Source organism: Equus quagga, chromosome 12 (genome assembly GCF_021613505.1).
Source record: "Equus quagga isolate Etosha38 chromosome 12, UCLA_HA_Equagga_1.0, whole genome shotgun sequence".
In the NCBI taxonomy this organism is placed as follows: domain Eukaryota; kingdom Metazoa; phylum Chordata; class Mammalia; order Perissodactyla; family Equidae; genus Equus; species Equus quagga.
The window spans coordinates 79,208,830-79,225,923 of NC_060278.1; the positions used below are offsets into that span (position 1 = coordinate 79,208,830).

Consider the following 17,094-nt stretch of genomic DNA (forward strand, 5'->3'; position numbering starts at 1 on the left):
CTGTCACTCCTGTTTTAAATCTTTTGCCCAAGGTTTGTCCCAAAACTTAATTGATGCACTTAATTATCACCTTTTATGTGATATAAAACAGTAACTGAAGTAAATCAAACACGTGACAGTAATTATTAGTGACCTATATCTTTATCTGCGTTTAAGGTAAAACTACATATTATGTGACTGAAACAGAAACTATTTTGCTATATTTTTATTTTTTGACTTTTCTGACCAGAAGAGGTCATCAATATTTTAGAAGGAGTGTCATAATACATATGAATGTACATTGGAGGCAGAGAAAGATTTTAATGACATCCTTTTTAAAATCAGCTTTATTGAGATATAATTTGCATACAACAAAACACGTGGAACTGTACATTTAAAATCTGTTTTATTGTATGCAAATTATACGTCAATAAAGTTGATTTTTAAAAAAGCTATCATCGAGGTTTGCCATGATTTGTTTCCTATTGCTGGAATAGTTCAGAGAAGATCAAGAAAAGTCAGTAGAGCGGGAAAATGAAGATGGGTGCGGTGGGCAGGCACAGAAAATAAATAACCATGTGGTCTGGGGGTCATGGAAAGATAAAGAACATAAATTTAGAAGGCTTGAGACCATTTCTATAAGACTTTTTGTCTTTAAAATTAAAATGCTGAATTTAATCTCGGACCCTGGGAACCCTGCACATTTTTTTTAAGAGAACACTAAAATGAAAAAAAAAAACTCCGTTTTGCTCTGCAGGATCTCCTGGCAGGCTCCATTTTCCTTCTCATGTTCTGATCTATGTCTGCCCTTTTATGCTTCAGACACCCGCGTTTGCCACGATGCTCTCGTCCAGTGACTTTGCGTCTGCTTCTTGGGAGCTCGTGGTCCGAGTTGACCATCCTAATGAAGAGGAGCAGAAAGACATCACATTGAGAGTGTCCGGAGATCTGCATGTCGGGGGAGTGATGCTCAAGTTGGTAGAACAGATCAGTAAGTTACTGTCTCTTTATGGTTTCTCTATGTTGATAACCTTGTCTGTTGCCTCACCACTAAATAGCTGATCTAGGTTGTCTGATGGTCTATTTTTCTGATGATCCATCTTGCGATGGCACAGAGAACAGGCCTCTTCCCCCAAGGAAGAAAATAAATAGGGAAGCTGCAAGAGCCACAAACTGAACCCCTGACCACCCTTGTAAGAACTTGAGTCTTTGGTGACAAACAAAAGCTCCCCGTAGGTTTAAAGCCCTATTTCCACAAGGACAGGGCGCATTCCACTGTGACGTCTAGGGTGACTTTAGGTAGCATGGCAATGAACTGCTGCCTCAATGCTCTGTTAGTGCTGGATTGCTCAGTGGTAGAGGCAGCCTGGTGCTAATGTGTCTTTAACACTCATCCATCGTTTGCTCCTCTCCCTATTTATGCAAAGAAAGTGTCCAGGGTCAGAGTCTTCACGACACAAGTCAACAGATTGACCTAGAATTTAAGAAGGTTCTGTTTTCTTTCTAGTTATTTTTATCTCCTATCTAAGGCCATGGATGTTGGCTTTTCATTTACCAAGTGAGATACAGTTTCTTTTTAAAATAAGTCTTTGTTGAAGTATAATGTACATACAGAAAAGTGCACTTATCATAAGTATACAGTTCAATGAATTTTCACAGTCATGTAGAAATACGCCACCCAGATCAAGAAATAGAACATTTCCTGTTCCCCTGCCCAAGTCCTGCACCTGCCCCTCCCAGTCACTGCCCCGACAAGGGTGACCATTATCCTGAATTCTAACGCCATAGGAATAATTTTACTTGTTTTTGAACAATATGTGAGTGGAATTATACAGGATATATGCTTACACATCTGCTTTCTTTCACTCAACTTTATGTCTGTGTAATTTATCCATATTCTTGCATATAGTTTGGGTCCATTTATTCTCATTGCTGTATAATATTCCACTGTATGATGATGCCACATTTATCCATTTACCTTTTGATATGCATTTGGGTTGTTTCCATTTTCGGGTTCTAATGGACAAGGCTACTTTGGTACATGTCTTTTGGTGATGATATATAGGCGTTTTTGTTGGGTATATAGTTCAGAGAGGAATTGCTGAATACTAGGATTTTCTAAAATAATTACCGCAGTTTATACTTCTAGTAACAACATTGAGAGAAAGGTTTGCTAATTTAAAAAGAGAAAGAGAGAAACCTTTCTTTGTGGGGGGTGGGTGGAGATTGGCCTTGAGCTAAAATCTGTTGGCAGTTTTCCTCTTTTTACTTGAAGAAGATTGTTGCTGAGCTACCACCTGTGCCAATCTTCCACCACTTTGTTTGTGGGATGCCACCACAGCATGGCTTGGTGAGCAGTGTGTAGGTCCGCGCCCAGGATCTGAACCCACGAACCCTGGGCCCCCCCAAGCAGAGTGTGTGAACTTAACCACTACGCCACCAGGCCAGCCCCAAGAAACCATTTTTTTAAAATAGAGGAAGATTGGCAACAGATGTTAGTTCAGTGCCAATCTTCCTCACCAAAAAAAAAAAAAAAAAAAAAATAGTGGTGGCTCTTAATTAGCAAAATAAAAGATTGAATATTGACTCCCACATTGACGAAGGGACAAGATCCAACTCTGATGCCCACGCTGAAGGAGGGGAAAGATTCAGTGTTGACGCTGACATTGAGAGAGAGAAAATCTTCACCTCTGATTTCAATGTAGACACTTTGCAAACTGGGATTATGGTGGTACTGATAAAGGAGGTGGACATTACCAAGAGGGAAATACCAGCTTTACAGAACTTCAGTGTGGGCCTAGATTGGGAGCTGTTTATATTCCCATGGAATCCAGTGGTGTAAGGATGCATTTCTATTAGAGAGATAATCTTGATTAAACAAAACCAACAGCTCTGGCCTTCCCAGGCACGGCCACGGCACTAAAGAATTTTAGGAAAGAACTTCAGCATTTCATCATCAACAAAATTTGTACGTTTCTGTTCCTTCCACAGTGTTTAAATGTAGCAGTGGTAAGGTTCAGTGTCTGTTTTCTACCTGCCCCACCTTATGGACTTTGAAGAGAAGCCAAGAATTGTTGGGCCTTGAGTGGTAAAAGGACACGGGAAGCTGAATATCAGTTGTTTGTTTCAGTTTTTACGCATAATGAAATTGACTCTAGAGCACGCACTCATTTTATTTCATTGTATTTTCCATTTTGCAGACATATCCCAAGACTGGTCAGACTTTGCCCTTTGGTGGGAACAGAAACGTTGCTGGCTTCTGAAAACGCACTGGACTCTGGACAAATACGGAGTCCAGGCAGATGCAAAGCTTCTCTTCACCCCTCAGCATAAAATGCTTCGCCTCCGCCTGCCGAATGTGAAGACGGTGAGATTGCGAGTCAGCTTCTCAGCTGTGGTTTTTAAGGCTGTGAGTGACATCTGCAGAGCCCTGAGTGAGTACCCCGGGGGCCCCCGTGCCCTTTGGACCCTTAGCAAAAGAGGGCAGGAGAATTGTGTGTGCTTTCTGTCTACAAGAAGTTGCCTTCCTTATTAGGAAACACACTTTTCAAGCCCAGTTCTGGGGACTTTAGCCATTTAAATGGAGTTAAACCAAATGGAACATTATTGAAATAGACTCATTTCCTCAATGCTTAAAACTGTTTCAGAAGAGATTTGTAAGCAGAAGAGACAAACCCATTAAGATTTCCCCCTGCAAAATTCATTTCTCCAAGCCGGACGAAACTCATCGTTGTATCTAAGACAAACAAAAAGAGTTCCATTAAATCATTATCACCATAGAGCCAAGGTGTCTTTATTGTTTTTGAGATAATGGTGTTGCATTATCTTAATTGCTTCACTGACAGTTGGCTCCAGTAAATAGCTCTGTCCACAAAAATCATTTGTGGAGTTGATTTTAAGCAGAAAGGTATACTTATTTATGGATTGAAATCTAATTTTTAGGGGTTAGTGTCCCATGAGTTTAACAGTCATTAGGGACAGTACTGCCCAAACCATTTCTTTGTGGGACTTTCATAATGAGAGCAAACCCTGCATCATGAAGCTATTGTTATTTTATATTTTTGAAAGTGTGTAGATAGATTCTTCGGTTCCAAGGCTAAGGTCCGGGATTTGAATACAGTGTATACAATATATGAGTGAGTGCTGTATCTTCCCCATGAAACTATAAACGGCTCATTCCTCCTTCAACAAATATGAATGGATTAGGCAGGTATTGTGGTGAACGGTAGGGATATGTTAGCAAAAAAAATAGCCAAAGATCTCTTCCCTCTTTGAGCTTAATTCTAGCATACAGAGACAAAATAAATAATAAATGTGAAAAATAAGATTAAAAGGAGATAGGTAGAGAAAAAAGGAAAAGGTACGGTAATACATATAGGATTGGGGGTGCCAGTGTGGGGCACTGGAGGCTGGGATGGTCTTAAATAGGGTGAAGACAGAAACTGTTTCTTGACACATCTGTGTTCCTAACACATAGCATGATGCCCATCACACTAGCTGCTCAGTAACTGTTGAGTGAACAAATGAGTGAAGCCTTCCATTTAGAACATAAGCTCTGGTAGTGTCCCTGAGGTGTGGTGAGCAAATGGCAAGCACCAGGGCACCTTGTTTTCAGTAAGATTCTGATGAAGATTAGAAAACAAAGTAAATGATTAAATAAAGTCGTACATTCCACCCATCACAGTGGACTGGAAGCACACGTTGTCGCTGGAGCCAAGAACTTGAGGTTTTGAAATAAAGCAGTCATATGTTCTTCTCTTTCCCAGATTGTATCTTCATGGTAGTTTTAGAGCATAGCTTGGCATTCCTAATAATCATGTTTTATATCTGATCCATTGAACCTAAAGCAAATTTAGCAATATAATGGTTTTTCCCTCGAAGAAAAGACACAGATCTTGGGCGTAGAAGCTATAGGGGCTTTTTGTTTTGATTTGTTTCTAATGCTTCCACTGGAAATTTTGCTTCGTCTCCAGGTTTTGTGTGTAAATTATGCATTCAGAATGGTCACAGGTGCATGTTGCAACCTGACAATCAGGCACCCTTGGTTACTAGGGAGAGAATCAAGCTGAACTGCTCACCTCAGTCTCAGCACTAAGCAGTGTGTGAACCCAGAAGTGGGAGGACCTGCAGACTCAGTGCATTTGCCTCCAGGAGAGCTACCCAGAGACTCGGACTGACATCTGCATTCCTTGACTTTTACCTGGGATCATAGCAGCTCCGTGTGATGCATAGTTATCACTTCTGAATGGCAATGACAATTAGAGATATGTTTGATTAATGGAGGAAAATGGGCATGATCTTCTTGGTTTGAGTTATTCAGAAGCAGACCCTGAGATTAGGATTCAAGTACAAATATTTATTTGGGAGGTGATGCAAGGAAACACGGTTTGGGGATGGGGAAGTGGGAGTGGGAAGAGAAGGCCACCAATAGGTGAGTGTCACCAATCATGTCACTGTGGGCAACTGGGGACCTCTGGGAGACAGTGTAGACATGCCTCAGAGCTATCCCATCCAAGGGGTGAGGGAGCTGGAGTGTTAATACACCATTCTCGCCGGTCATTGAGGGCTGCTCTTGGGTGCGTTAATGCTCCAAACTTGTATGGACTGTTGGCATCTGTATCTGGGCAGTGCAGACACTGGCATCCAGAGCAAGCCCTTGGGCAGAGAGATACGTGTCCTAGCCACCACTGGAAGTCAAGTCAGAGTGCACTGAAATGGTGAGGGCCAAGAAGAGATGGGTAGGGCACCAGTGATGCCCACCACATAGATGTAATTAGCTCTTGGGCGTTGTGTAAGAGAAAGGCTCTCAGGATGTTGGTCCATAAAGAAAAAAGGCAGAGTCCTTGGTTGTTGTTTAAAAAACAAAAGAAAGGGAGGGAGGGAGGAGGAAAGAAGGTTGGAGGGAGAGAGTGAGAGAAGAATTGCTAGTAAACAGATGACACAAGAATAGCAAAATGCTGGTAGTGACTGAGCTGGGTGATGAGCACGTGAAGGGGACAATTATACTAGTCCCTTTGTGTTGAGTGTGTTTAAAATATTTTCACAGTAAATGAAAAAATAAACTAGAAATTTTACTAGACTGAATCTCCCTCCACTGTTTGACTCCCACACACACACCCATTTTGGGGCGTCTCTGTTCCCCTTCCGTTTCATCAAAAGGAATTCAGTTTGGGTCCATTTACTTCTCAGGAATTTCCTGAGAAATGGTTTCGGATGCCCACCATGACTGAGTCTTAGAAGGAGTTTTCTCTTTACTTTTTGATTTTCTTCTTTCTTTTTTATGTATATTTATTTATTAGATATTAGAAGATCAGAAGAACTTTCCTTGTTAAAGCCTTCTAGTGACTATTTTAAAAAGAAGAAAAAAAAAGATAAAAATAATAAGGAGCCCATCATTGAAGATATTTTAAACCTGGAGTGTTCACCAACCATTTCAGGTTCACCAGGTAAGATTTGTGACAAGTGTAAAATGTTCACTCTTTTTTTTTTTGCCCAGGAAGATTCGCTCTGAGCTAACATCCATTGCCAATCTTCCTCTTTTTTTCCTTTTTTTCTTCATGTGAGCTGCCACCACAGCATGGCTGCTAACAGATGAGTGTTGTAGGTCCATGCCTGGGAACCAAACCTGGGCTGCTGAAGCGGAGCACATGGAACTTAACCACTAAGGCCACCGGGGCTGGCCATAGTTCATTCTTAAATCCAAGAATTTCTTAAATTCCTAGATCCCAAGAACTCTCCTCCCCTCTGCTCTGCCTTTCCTCTTCCCCCCGCCCCCTCTCCCTCAAACAAAATTGCAGTGATGAGAAAGGATGTCTAATTAATTTTAGAACTGACCATTTTTTTTAACAAGGGATGTGTTACAGCTCATTATTTTAATTGTATGTATTATGTTGCTGATGAATGCAAAACTTTAGTAGAACTGGCCTTGCCTTTAGGGGGAAAGGAGATTGTTTGGGTCACTCAAATATGCTTGTCTTTTCCTGATGCTGTCTTCATGTGACTCTTTCCTGAATTCAATTTAAATTTTGCATTGATCATGTAACAGGAGGGCAGGTAAAATTCTGGAAAAGCATCATCCTTTTCTTTTTACATAAAAATAAATCTCTAATGGCCGGCCCGATGGCGCAGCAGTTAAGTTCGAACGTTCCGCTTCGGCGGCCTGGGGTTCACCGGTTCAGATCCCGGGTGTGGACATGGCACCGCTTGGTGCGCCATGCTGTGGCAGGAGTCCCACATATAAAGTAGAGGAAGATGGGCACGGATGTTAGCTCAGGGCCGGTCTTCCTCAGCAAAAAAGGAGGATTGGCAGCAGATGTTAGCTCAGGGCGGATCTTGCTCAAAAAAAATAAAATAAAATAAATAAAAAATGAATAAATAAAGCTCTAACTTGCTTGCAACATGGAGGATTTTCTTGCATAGTATATCCCAATGCAAAGGATAAGAGGGATTATTTACGCTTTCCTTATGCAAATTAGAGTCAGATGATTTATAAACCATCAATTAGCAGGGTTCTTAAAATTGACAAGTACTGCTATTTTTTAAGGGATTTGCCCCAAAATATAGTATGTACATGCATTCTGTGAGATCTCTGGTTCTCTATTCTTGCCAAAGCTCACTGCTGAAGTAGGAGAATTTTGAATTATTGAGAAAGAAATAGTCCCCAACATTTGTCTGGGTTGATTTTGGAAACTTTGACAGCCTATAAATGCCCAAGCTTTCATGAGCTAAATATTCAGGCAAGAGCTTTACCTGTGTATAACTTCTCTCCCCATCAATCATGTCTCATCTAATTATTTTAAATGGTACAGACATTTAAATTCAAAATCCATTTCAGTATAGGCAATATTAGTACTTATTTTTCCAAAGAATCTCATATCATAGTGCGTGCTCCCCTCTGCCCTGCAGTAAGTCCTGGCTTGTACAGTAAAACCATGACTCCCACGTATGACCCCGTCAACGGAACGCCCGCTTCGTCCACCATGACTTGGTTCAGTGACAGCCCTTTGACCGAACAAAACTGTAGCATCCTCGCCTTCAGCCAACCCCCCCAGTCACCAGAAGCGCTTGCTGATATGTACCAGCCTCGGTCTCTGGTTGATAAAGCGAAGCTTAACGCCGGGTAAGGATGTGGCTCCGTTTTGCTTCTCTGTGAACCGATGTTGATATAGTAAGATGCTATAGAGATAGGGGAGAGGGTTTGTTTAGTTTTGAAGTTAGCACGCCTGGGAGTTATATACTGTGAGCAAAACTCAGTACTGATTTTAACAACAAAAGGGAAAAATGTGGCCTGTGGTCATTTCAGCACTTTTAAAGGGTGATAGCATTTATGTGTTCAGGTAACTCAATGGTTTACCATGTGTAACTGCTAATTCTTTGCCCCTACAGGTGTGCAAAGTGTGTTTTATGGGATGTAGAGCAGTTTATAAGTGAGTTGGCCCCCATGGGTCAGTGGGGGAGACCCCAGGTGGCCCACCTGGCCCACACTGTCTTATAGAACACCACATCTGTCGTCAGGCATTCTAAGGAGTGAGTCCTTCAGCTTTGTCTGAAGTGGTCTCAGAAAATACTCTCGAACTGTTCACTCCCTCTTGTTCACCAAATAAAGTCAAATTTGTTAACAGCATTCTCCTCCCTCTGAGGTCTGGCCCAGCTGATAGCTCCCTATCCTACTGTGCTCTCCTGTACCCCATGCCACCATGGGGCACACTCGCTTTCTGTTGCTACCTCGCCACTATGTTTTGCTCTGCTCCAGGATTCTTCTCCTTTTCTCCTGCTCTGCTGGCCAGTCCTTGCCTCTTTAAGGCCCAGCCACATAGTGTCTCCTTCCCAGATGTCACAACTCAAGATCAGTCACTTCTCTGAGTTCTAACAAACACCTTGCTGCCTCCACTGTCACTTTGTTCTTTTGTTATGAGGCTTGGTCTCCCCCACTGGACTGTCAATTCCTTTAGGATGGGGATCGCATCTCCCTTATCCTTGTTCTCCACAGGGCCTAATGTAATAGACGTTGAAGCCATTTTCAATCAGTGGTGTTGGATGACGCTCATCCCCGCCGCGTTTTGTTGTTACTTTTAATCTCCACCCCTCCCTATCACCCAGTATTTATGTTTCCACTCTAGAAATGTACTTTCCAGTACAGGAGCCACTAGCCACATAAGGATATTTACATTTAAATTTGAATTTAATTAAAATTAAAACATGACCCTAGCCACATTTAAATCTTCGGTAGCCACATGTGGCTAGACGCTACTCTGTTGGACAGGCCAATATAGAATATTTCCATCATTACAGCAAGTTCTAGACAAAAGGATAGAGCTGGCTTTAGGTTGGATCAGCTGGTGTAGAGGAGAGGCCGTGTGGGTAGTCAGCAAGTACAGGTTCTCATTCTGGTTCCACCGCAAGACATGTGACCTTGAACATATCACTTAATGTCACTGAGACTCAGTTTCCTCATCCATAAAATCAAGAAAAATAAGAAAAATAAGAAGTGCCCTGGCTCCTTCACTGAGTTACTTTAAAGTGTCGGTGAGAAAAAATACATATACAAAATGCACTTGGAAAGCTGTAAAAGCTGTGAGGAAAAATGCAGCTATAAGCTTTTGTCAAGTCCTCTTGCTTACTGGTTTTTGGTTATATTACTTACTTGGACTTTGTTCAAGGGGGTATATGTGTCTGTGTGATATATATGTGTATCTGTATATAGACATACATATGTCTATATATACACATATATACACATGTATACATTTACGTGTATATGTATATATAGACATATTGTATAATACTATAATATATATGTGTAAAATTGATTGACTTTTAAAACTTATCCTATTGTTTTCTAGTTGGCTAGACTCCTCGCGTTCTCTTATGGAACAAGGCATCCAGGAGGATGAGCAGCTGCTGTTACGGTTTAAATACTACACTTTCTTTGACTTGAATCCCAAAGTAAGATACTTTTTCTCTATTCTCTTTTTTTTAATGTGAATGCGTGGAAGTGTAAAATTGAATCATTTAGTTATCAAAATTAGAAGTAATTTGTGTAATCTTCTGTTTAGCACTGCAGGGTGAGACCAATAAATGTACACTGGTCTCTGAATTTTCATCTTTTAGTTTCTGGCGAGCGTGGTCAGCTGCCCGTGAGTTAGCGGGAGTCCCTAGGGGTCTTCACACCCAGCATGGTGTGCACTGCCCCTCTCCATTCACAGGAATGAAGGAGCAAGAAGAGAGCGGCTCACAGAGCTGGAGTCCTCAATGCTTAGGACAGAAGGATTTGTCATGGCCCAGGTTAAGAGCAGGTGCTGGTGAGCAGCCAGGACCCCACGATGGCACACACCAGACTCCCCACTGCAGTGCCGAATGAGCCTTTGGTGATGAGAAAGAGGGCTCATCTATATAAATAAAGACACCAGCTGGTCACCAACTCTCATCTTAAGTGCACATCTCCCACCTGAAGGTTCCTAGGATAACTGGTAACATAAGTCCCCTGAACTCCTGCCCCTTCCTTGTGCCTAATTCGCCCTTTAGTGTTGTGAGTCAGCACTTCATTGGCTGGGTGTAGAAAATGTGAACTGCGTCACTGGTCCTCTGAGTGCACAGGGTGATTTCGTCGCATCGTTTCCATCCAGTTTTGTGCTTGTTGCTCTTCTCCATTTCCTGCTGAGCAGTTGTTTGAGGAGCCTGCCTCAGGCCACCTTTCCGTGTAGACCCTTTTGTCATCCACAGCTGTGTCTGCCTCTCGTGGCACTGTCTTCTCCTTGGTCCTGGTTTTAAGTGTGGTCTTCAAAGGCCCATCTCAGCTCCTATTGCTTGCCTAACTGGCATCTTCTTCAGAAGAAGCCCATTCCTGGTCATTTCTGTGGAGTTCCTACTCAGTCCTTGGTTTAGATCCAACTTAATGTCCATGGACCTAGGTTATGTCTGGAGGGTGTAGCTTCCAGTGAATCGTGGCAGAACAGCAAATTTCAGCTCTTCTTTGATAAAATCTTCAGGAGAAATTGCTCCTTCTAAACAATCGTTTTGGCCTTTTTTTTAAGGACACTGAATTATGCAACTGTCCAGGTTTTCTTTTTTGCATTGTCTGTTAGAATCAAATCTATACATTTCTTGCTGTTTTATTTTTAAGCTTCACTCTTGACTCGACTTTACTCTTGCCTTGCTTAATTCCTAGTTAACGTAAGCCATCTTGTTTTATGCTATCTATCCTAATAAACTGCGTTACATTTTTCTGAAACTAGATAATTCATAAATAAAACGTATTCATGCATTTTCTAGTTGCTAAGTCAGTAATTTGGCCCCATCTTATCTATTCAAACTTGTGCCTCTTTTGTTTACTTATACGTTTATTTGTTGGGCAGCAACTGTGTGCCAAGAACTAAGCTAGCAGCTGAGAACCCGAAACTGCTGGACCTGAGAATAAGGTTTTCAAATTACTGAAACAAAATACATAAGATTACAGAATGAAACAATTATATTGAGCTATAGTAACCAAAATGCTTTTCAAAATGGATATGTTAATATATGCTAAGTTTAATTAATTGAGTAAATAATAGGATCTAGTGGCAGGTCTCATAACCAGCATAATTTCAAAGTGGTGATGACGTGTGTGAGCATTACTGGAAAACAGCAACTGTGATACAATAGGAAAAATCTGTGTTTCTGGTGGTTACAAAGTCACAAGTACACTGAAATATACTGGTTTTGTTGCCTGCATTCGTCATGGAAGGAAATGCTAAATTTCCATTAGAAGTTGGTATAAATGGAGATGTAGTTTTTCCTCATTCAACCTCATGGACCACCTGATTCAGACCCCAAAATCTAAGAACCCCTGCCCTGAGACCACATCCAAGTCTTATCCCTTCCAGAAAAGAGTTTTTCTCTACTCTTGGTCACACGGGTCTTTCCCTTCTCTGAGCCACAATTGAGTATAGTTTCAGGACCCACACCTCTAATTGTACCACATTCACGGATTTTTCTCTACGGATAAACTGCAAATTCCTTGGAGATAGGGACCACCTCTGATATTTCCTTTGCCACCCACCCCCATATGCTGCAAGGATGCTGAGAGAGCTAGACTTGCCTAGTCACCTGCTCCATGATGGGATCAGCTGGCCCTTGGGGACCCTCCTGTCACTTTCCTGCCCAAGAGATTCCCCATTAAATCCCTTGCTTTGGCAGTTGAGCCTAATGCTAAGAATAAAGAAACTCAGTCTACCCCTGAAAAAATTGTCAGGAACATGTCAGTGACTTCGCAAAGAATTCACATATGGCAGATCATTGGCATAAATGTCAAACATAGAAGGGCAGTGTTAAATATATGTTTGTCTAAAAAGTGGAAGAAACAGAAGGAATCATCCTCCCAGAAGGGGGCAAGGACACTGAAGGTGGGGGTCACTAGGGCTGTCGTCAGGCTCTTTGGCCTCCAGCTTCTGCTTGCTTAGTTGGTAAGGAGTTCTCTCTACATAGCCCAGGAACAAAACCAACTCAAATCTAACAGCCAAAGAGCTGTCAGCCCAAAGGGGACAGGAAGACTCAGGCTAGCAGGACGTGACTTTGGGGTACAGGCACAGTGATCCCCAGTCACGTTAGGATTGTGGCATTGGCCCCTCTCTCCCCTCCTAAAGTATGGAGTGCTATAAATAAAACCATGTTTTAAGTCTGCTATGATGTGCTGAGTAGACAGAGGGATACAGAAGCTCAAGAGGTAGCTGATGTTTTCACAGAATCTACAATTAAATGAAGAAAAGCAAAGATAGCACCCGTGAAACCATTGCAAACATACAAGGCACCCTACAACTGGGAGCTAAAGTATGATGTTATCTGTCAATTATATCTCAATTCCAAAAAAAATGGAGCTAAGTTGTGTAGTCAGACAAGAAAGCTTCTCTTCTCTGGCTTTCAGAGCGAGATGCAGGCAGGCTGTAGGACCAAGGTAAAGAAGCTGATCAAAACCTCAGATAGGGCCGGCCTCATGGCACAGCGGTTAAGTGCGCATGTTCCACTTTGGCAGCCCGGGGTTCACCGGTTCAGATCCCAGGTGCAGACATGGCACCATTTGGCAAGCCATGCTGGGGTAGGCGTCCCACATATAAAGCAGAGGAAGATGGGCACAGATGTTAGCTCAGGGCCAGTCTTCCTCAGCAAAAAGAGGAGGATTGGCAGCAGATGTTAGCTCAGGGCTAATCTTCCTCAAAAAAAAAAAAAAAAAGAAAAGAAACTACAGTGGCTCTTAGCCTTGTAGTGGCAAAGATCAAAAAGTTTCATATGCTATCTTAGCAAGGATGCGGGGAAACAGGCTTTCTCATGCACTGCTTATAGGTCAAAGTACAAATTAATCTAGCCTCTGTGGAAGGCAATTTGGCAATATCTGTCAGAATTACAATTTTACATAACTTTGACCCAGCAAATCCACCCCTTGGTATTTATACCATAGTTATACTCACATATGTGAATTGATATGTCTGTACACAAGAACAGCTATTATACATTGTTTGTCTTAGGAAAAGTTTGGGAACCACCTAAACATCCATCCACAGAGAACTAGTTAAATACATTATAGTACATCCATATAACATGTTGTTAAGAAGGATGAGTCAGCTTTCTTGTGATGTGGAACATATTCAGGGTCTATTGTTGAATGAAAAGAGCAAGGTACAAAACAGTTCATAGGAAAACTCCCTGAGTGGGGAACAAGGGAGGGAGGCAAAGTTTTTATTGCATAGCCTTTTGTCCCTTCAGAGTTTATTCAAAATGAATTCCTTCATTATATATTCTTTTGCCCCATTTAAATGCATTCAAAATGTGTAAATTTAAAAAAACTTTTCTTTTTTTCTTCTTCCTCCTCTTCTTTTCCCCAAAGCCACCCAGTACATAGTTGTAGATTCTAGTTGTGAGTGCCTCTGGTTGTGCTGTGTGGGACGCTGCCTCAGCATGGCCTGATGCGCGGTGCCATGTCCGCACCCAGGATCCGAACCAATGAAACCCTGGGCTGCCAAAGCAGAGTGTGGGAACTTAAACTCGGCCACGGGGCCGGCCCCCTAAAAAAAACTTTTCTAACTCCAACAGTTCATGGTACTTTTTTAACTGTTCAGTAGAAAAAGGCACATCAGCTTTAATAAGAGGCCGGGAGGATACTGAAAGCTGCTTCCCAGCTAGTAAGGAGTCTTCAGTGATTATGTCCAAATTGTAACCCCTTCTTGAGAGTGTGAAAACTCCAGGAGGTGGGTTTTGTTATTTGTTTGTATTGTTGGTTGGTGGGAGGAGAGAGGCGTTTACGGAATTGTCTGGATGGGGAGAGATGGATTCAAGCAGTGGAGGTGGCCCCGTGTGCTTCCAGCCTAGGGGTTCTATTTTCAATAAACTATGAGACCAAGGAACTCAAGGGCCAAGGGAAAAGTTTGTTTCTAAGTTGCTGACGCCACTGAAAGAGTTCTCAGAGAGAAGACCTATTGGATGCCTGTTGATGAAAGACCTGGGACCTTGTGATGTCCCAGATCGTCAATGGGAGTGTGAAAAGCCTCCAAGAGGAATAGCCAGAGCTCTCCGGGGACAACAGAGAAAGCCTGTGTTCCTCATCCTGTCCTCATGCCATCTTATTCCAGGTCCTGTTCTTCTAATGTCCGTGTGTAAATGCAGGTCACTTCTGTTTACCCAATATTCTTTCAAAGAATTGTTTTATTTGGCTTGGGCGGAGTTAAGTATGTTGAGGTGTGGAAGCTTTTATTACATTTTTTAAATCTTTACTGACTGTATTGGAGAGAAAAGCCTTGCTGGGTGACAACTTACTCTCACTGAAACTCCTACAGCATTAGGATTGTAGACACTGAGTGACTGGCAGACATGTAGACAGACAGCCAAACAGATAGATTGACAGATCAGTCGCTAGATAGATGTGAGAGTTTGTTAGTCTAATTTAAACTTCAGTGGCTGCACATACTATTTAGATTTTGCCTTTCAACCATGAATTCAAGCAGGGTCTTTGGAGGGGGGCGGGTTTCTTGTTTTTCTGATGCGCATGTGGTGGTTTTTTCAGTTGTCTTGTCTTTTGAATGCTGTGTAATCTACATGCCGTGAAATTCACCCACTGCAAGTGTACAATGTGATTTTTAGTAAATTTATATAGTTGTGCAACCATCGCCATGATCCAGTTTTAAAACATTTGCATCACCCAAAAAAGTTTACTCATTTGTGGTCAGTCCCTGCCCCAGCTCCACCACTAATGTGCTTTCTGTCTGGAGTTTTGCCTTTCCTGGAAATTTCATATAGATGGAGTCCTATAGTATGTCCTCTTGTGTGCCTGGACTCTCTCCCTGGGCATGATGAATTTGGGGTTTATCTGTGGTGTTGCACGTGTCAGTCGTGTGTTCATTTTTTTTTTTTTTAAGATTTTATTTTTTCATTTTTCTCCCCAAAGCCCCCCGGTACATAGTTGTGTATTCTTCGTTGTGGGTTCTTCTAGTTGTGGCATGTGGGAGGCTGCCTCAGCGTGGTCTGAGGAGCAGTGCCATGTCCGCGCCCAGGACTCGAACCAACGAAACACTGGGCCGCCTGCAGCGGAGCGCGCAAACTTAACCACTCGGCCACGGGGCCAGCCCCAGTCGTGTGTTCATTTTTACTGCTGAGTAGTGTCCCATTGTGTAGATGGACACATTTTATCCACCCATCACTTGAGGGACATGGGGTTGTTTCCAGTTTGGGGCTCTTGTGAATAATGTTGCTGGGAATATTCTCGTGTGCGTTGCGTTTTGATTTGCTTTTGGAGGATTCTGGGGCTCACTCCTGGAGTTCCATGATACCTGGCAAAGGCTGCAAAACAGACAGACTTTCTGAAGATTCTTATTATTGCAGCCTCCTGAATACCAGGCACTTGGATTTGCACTTGTCTCCCCTTCCCAGCAGCTTTAGAGATGCCGAGGAGCATGCCTGGGCAGCGGGGCACATTTCCCACTTAGCTGATAGCCATGCCGTTTGCTGGGTTTGGCTTCCCTCAGATTTTTACATTCCCTATCACTTTTTTTCTTTGTATGCATAAGGTTAATGCAAAAGGAAAAATAAACTAACACTAATCAGCCATTGATAAGTTTGCTTAGGTACCCTATCTTTCTATTCCTCCTCCGTGTTTTCTTTAATATTTTTATTTTTTTAAGAATAGTGTAAAATGCATACGTACTGTAAAAACAAATCACAAAAGGGGGTATTGTTTAATGGGTACAGAGTTTCAGTTTTGCAAGATGAAGAGTTCTGGAGATGCATGGTGGTGATGGTTGCACAGCAGTATAAATGTTCTTAATGCCACTGAACTATACACTTAAAAATGGTTAAGATGGTAAATTTTGGGGGGCCATCCCAGTGGCATAGTCGTTAAGTTTGTGTGCTCTGCTTCAGCAGCCAGGGGTTAACAGGTTTGGATCCCTGGTGTGGATCTAGCACCACTTGTCAAGCCACACTGTGGCGGCATCCCACATAAAAAAATAGAGGAAGATTGGCACAGACATTAGGTCAGCAACAATCTTCCTCACAAAAAAAAAGTGGTAAATTTTATGTTATGTGTGTTTTACCACAATTAAAAATAATTTTTAAAAATCAGGGGCCCTGTGGCTGAGTGGTTGGGTTGGTGCGCTCCACTTCAGTGGCCCAGAGTTTCGCCGGTTCGGGTCCTGGGCGCAGACGTGGCACCACTCATCAGGCCATGCTGGGGCAGTGTCCCACATGCCACAGCTGGAAGGACCCACAAATAAAAATACACAACTGTGTACTGGGGGGCTTTGGGGAAAAAAAGGAAAAATTTAAAAATCTTGAAAAAAAATCAAACATAAAAAAGAATTATTAAGAGTAAAGATGGAAAATAGTCCTTTGTCATGCCTTTCTCCCAAGAGGCAGCCATAGTTAACACTTTGATGACTAACCATTCTTGTGAATTTTTTCACATACATTTTGTTTTGTCTTGGTTTGGTTTTTTTGTTTGGTTTTTTTTTTTGAGGAATATTAGCCTTGAGCTAACTACTGCCAATCCTCCTCTTTTTGCTGAGGAAGACTGGCCCTGAGCTAACATCCGTGCCCATCCTCCTCTACATTATGTGGGACACCTACCACAGCATGGCTTTTGCCAATCAGTGCCAT

General features: G+C 42.2%; 1 protein-coding gene across 2 annotated transcripts in view; it reads left to right on the forward strand.

The window, feature by feature from the left end:
* FERMT1 (FERM domain containing kindlin 1) overlaps window positions 1-17,094 on the forward strand; it is a 40,473-nt gene that overhangs the window by 2,601 nt on the left and 20,778 nt on the right. Inside the window, exons 2-6 of one of the 2 annotated variants that reach the window (XM_046678730.1) lie at window positions 802-970; window positions 3,180-3,413; window positions 6,279-6,425; window positions 7,885-8,098; window positions 9,822-9,924. In XM_046678730.1, the coding sequence (XP_046534686.1) occupies window positions 820-970; window positions 3,180-3,413; window positions 6,279-6,425; window positions 7,885-8,098; window positions 9,822-9,924 (849 nt within the window). In that variant the 5' untranslated portion in view covers window positions 802-819. Of the gene's footprint in view, window positions 1-324; window positions 971-3,179; window positions 3,414-6,278; window positions 6,426-7,884; window positions 8,099-9,821; window positions 9,925-17,094 lie in introns of those variants that run through there. The other variant, XM_046678729.1, reaches the window with a different exon arrangement.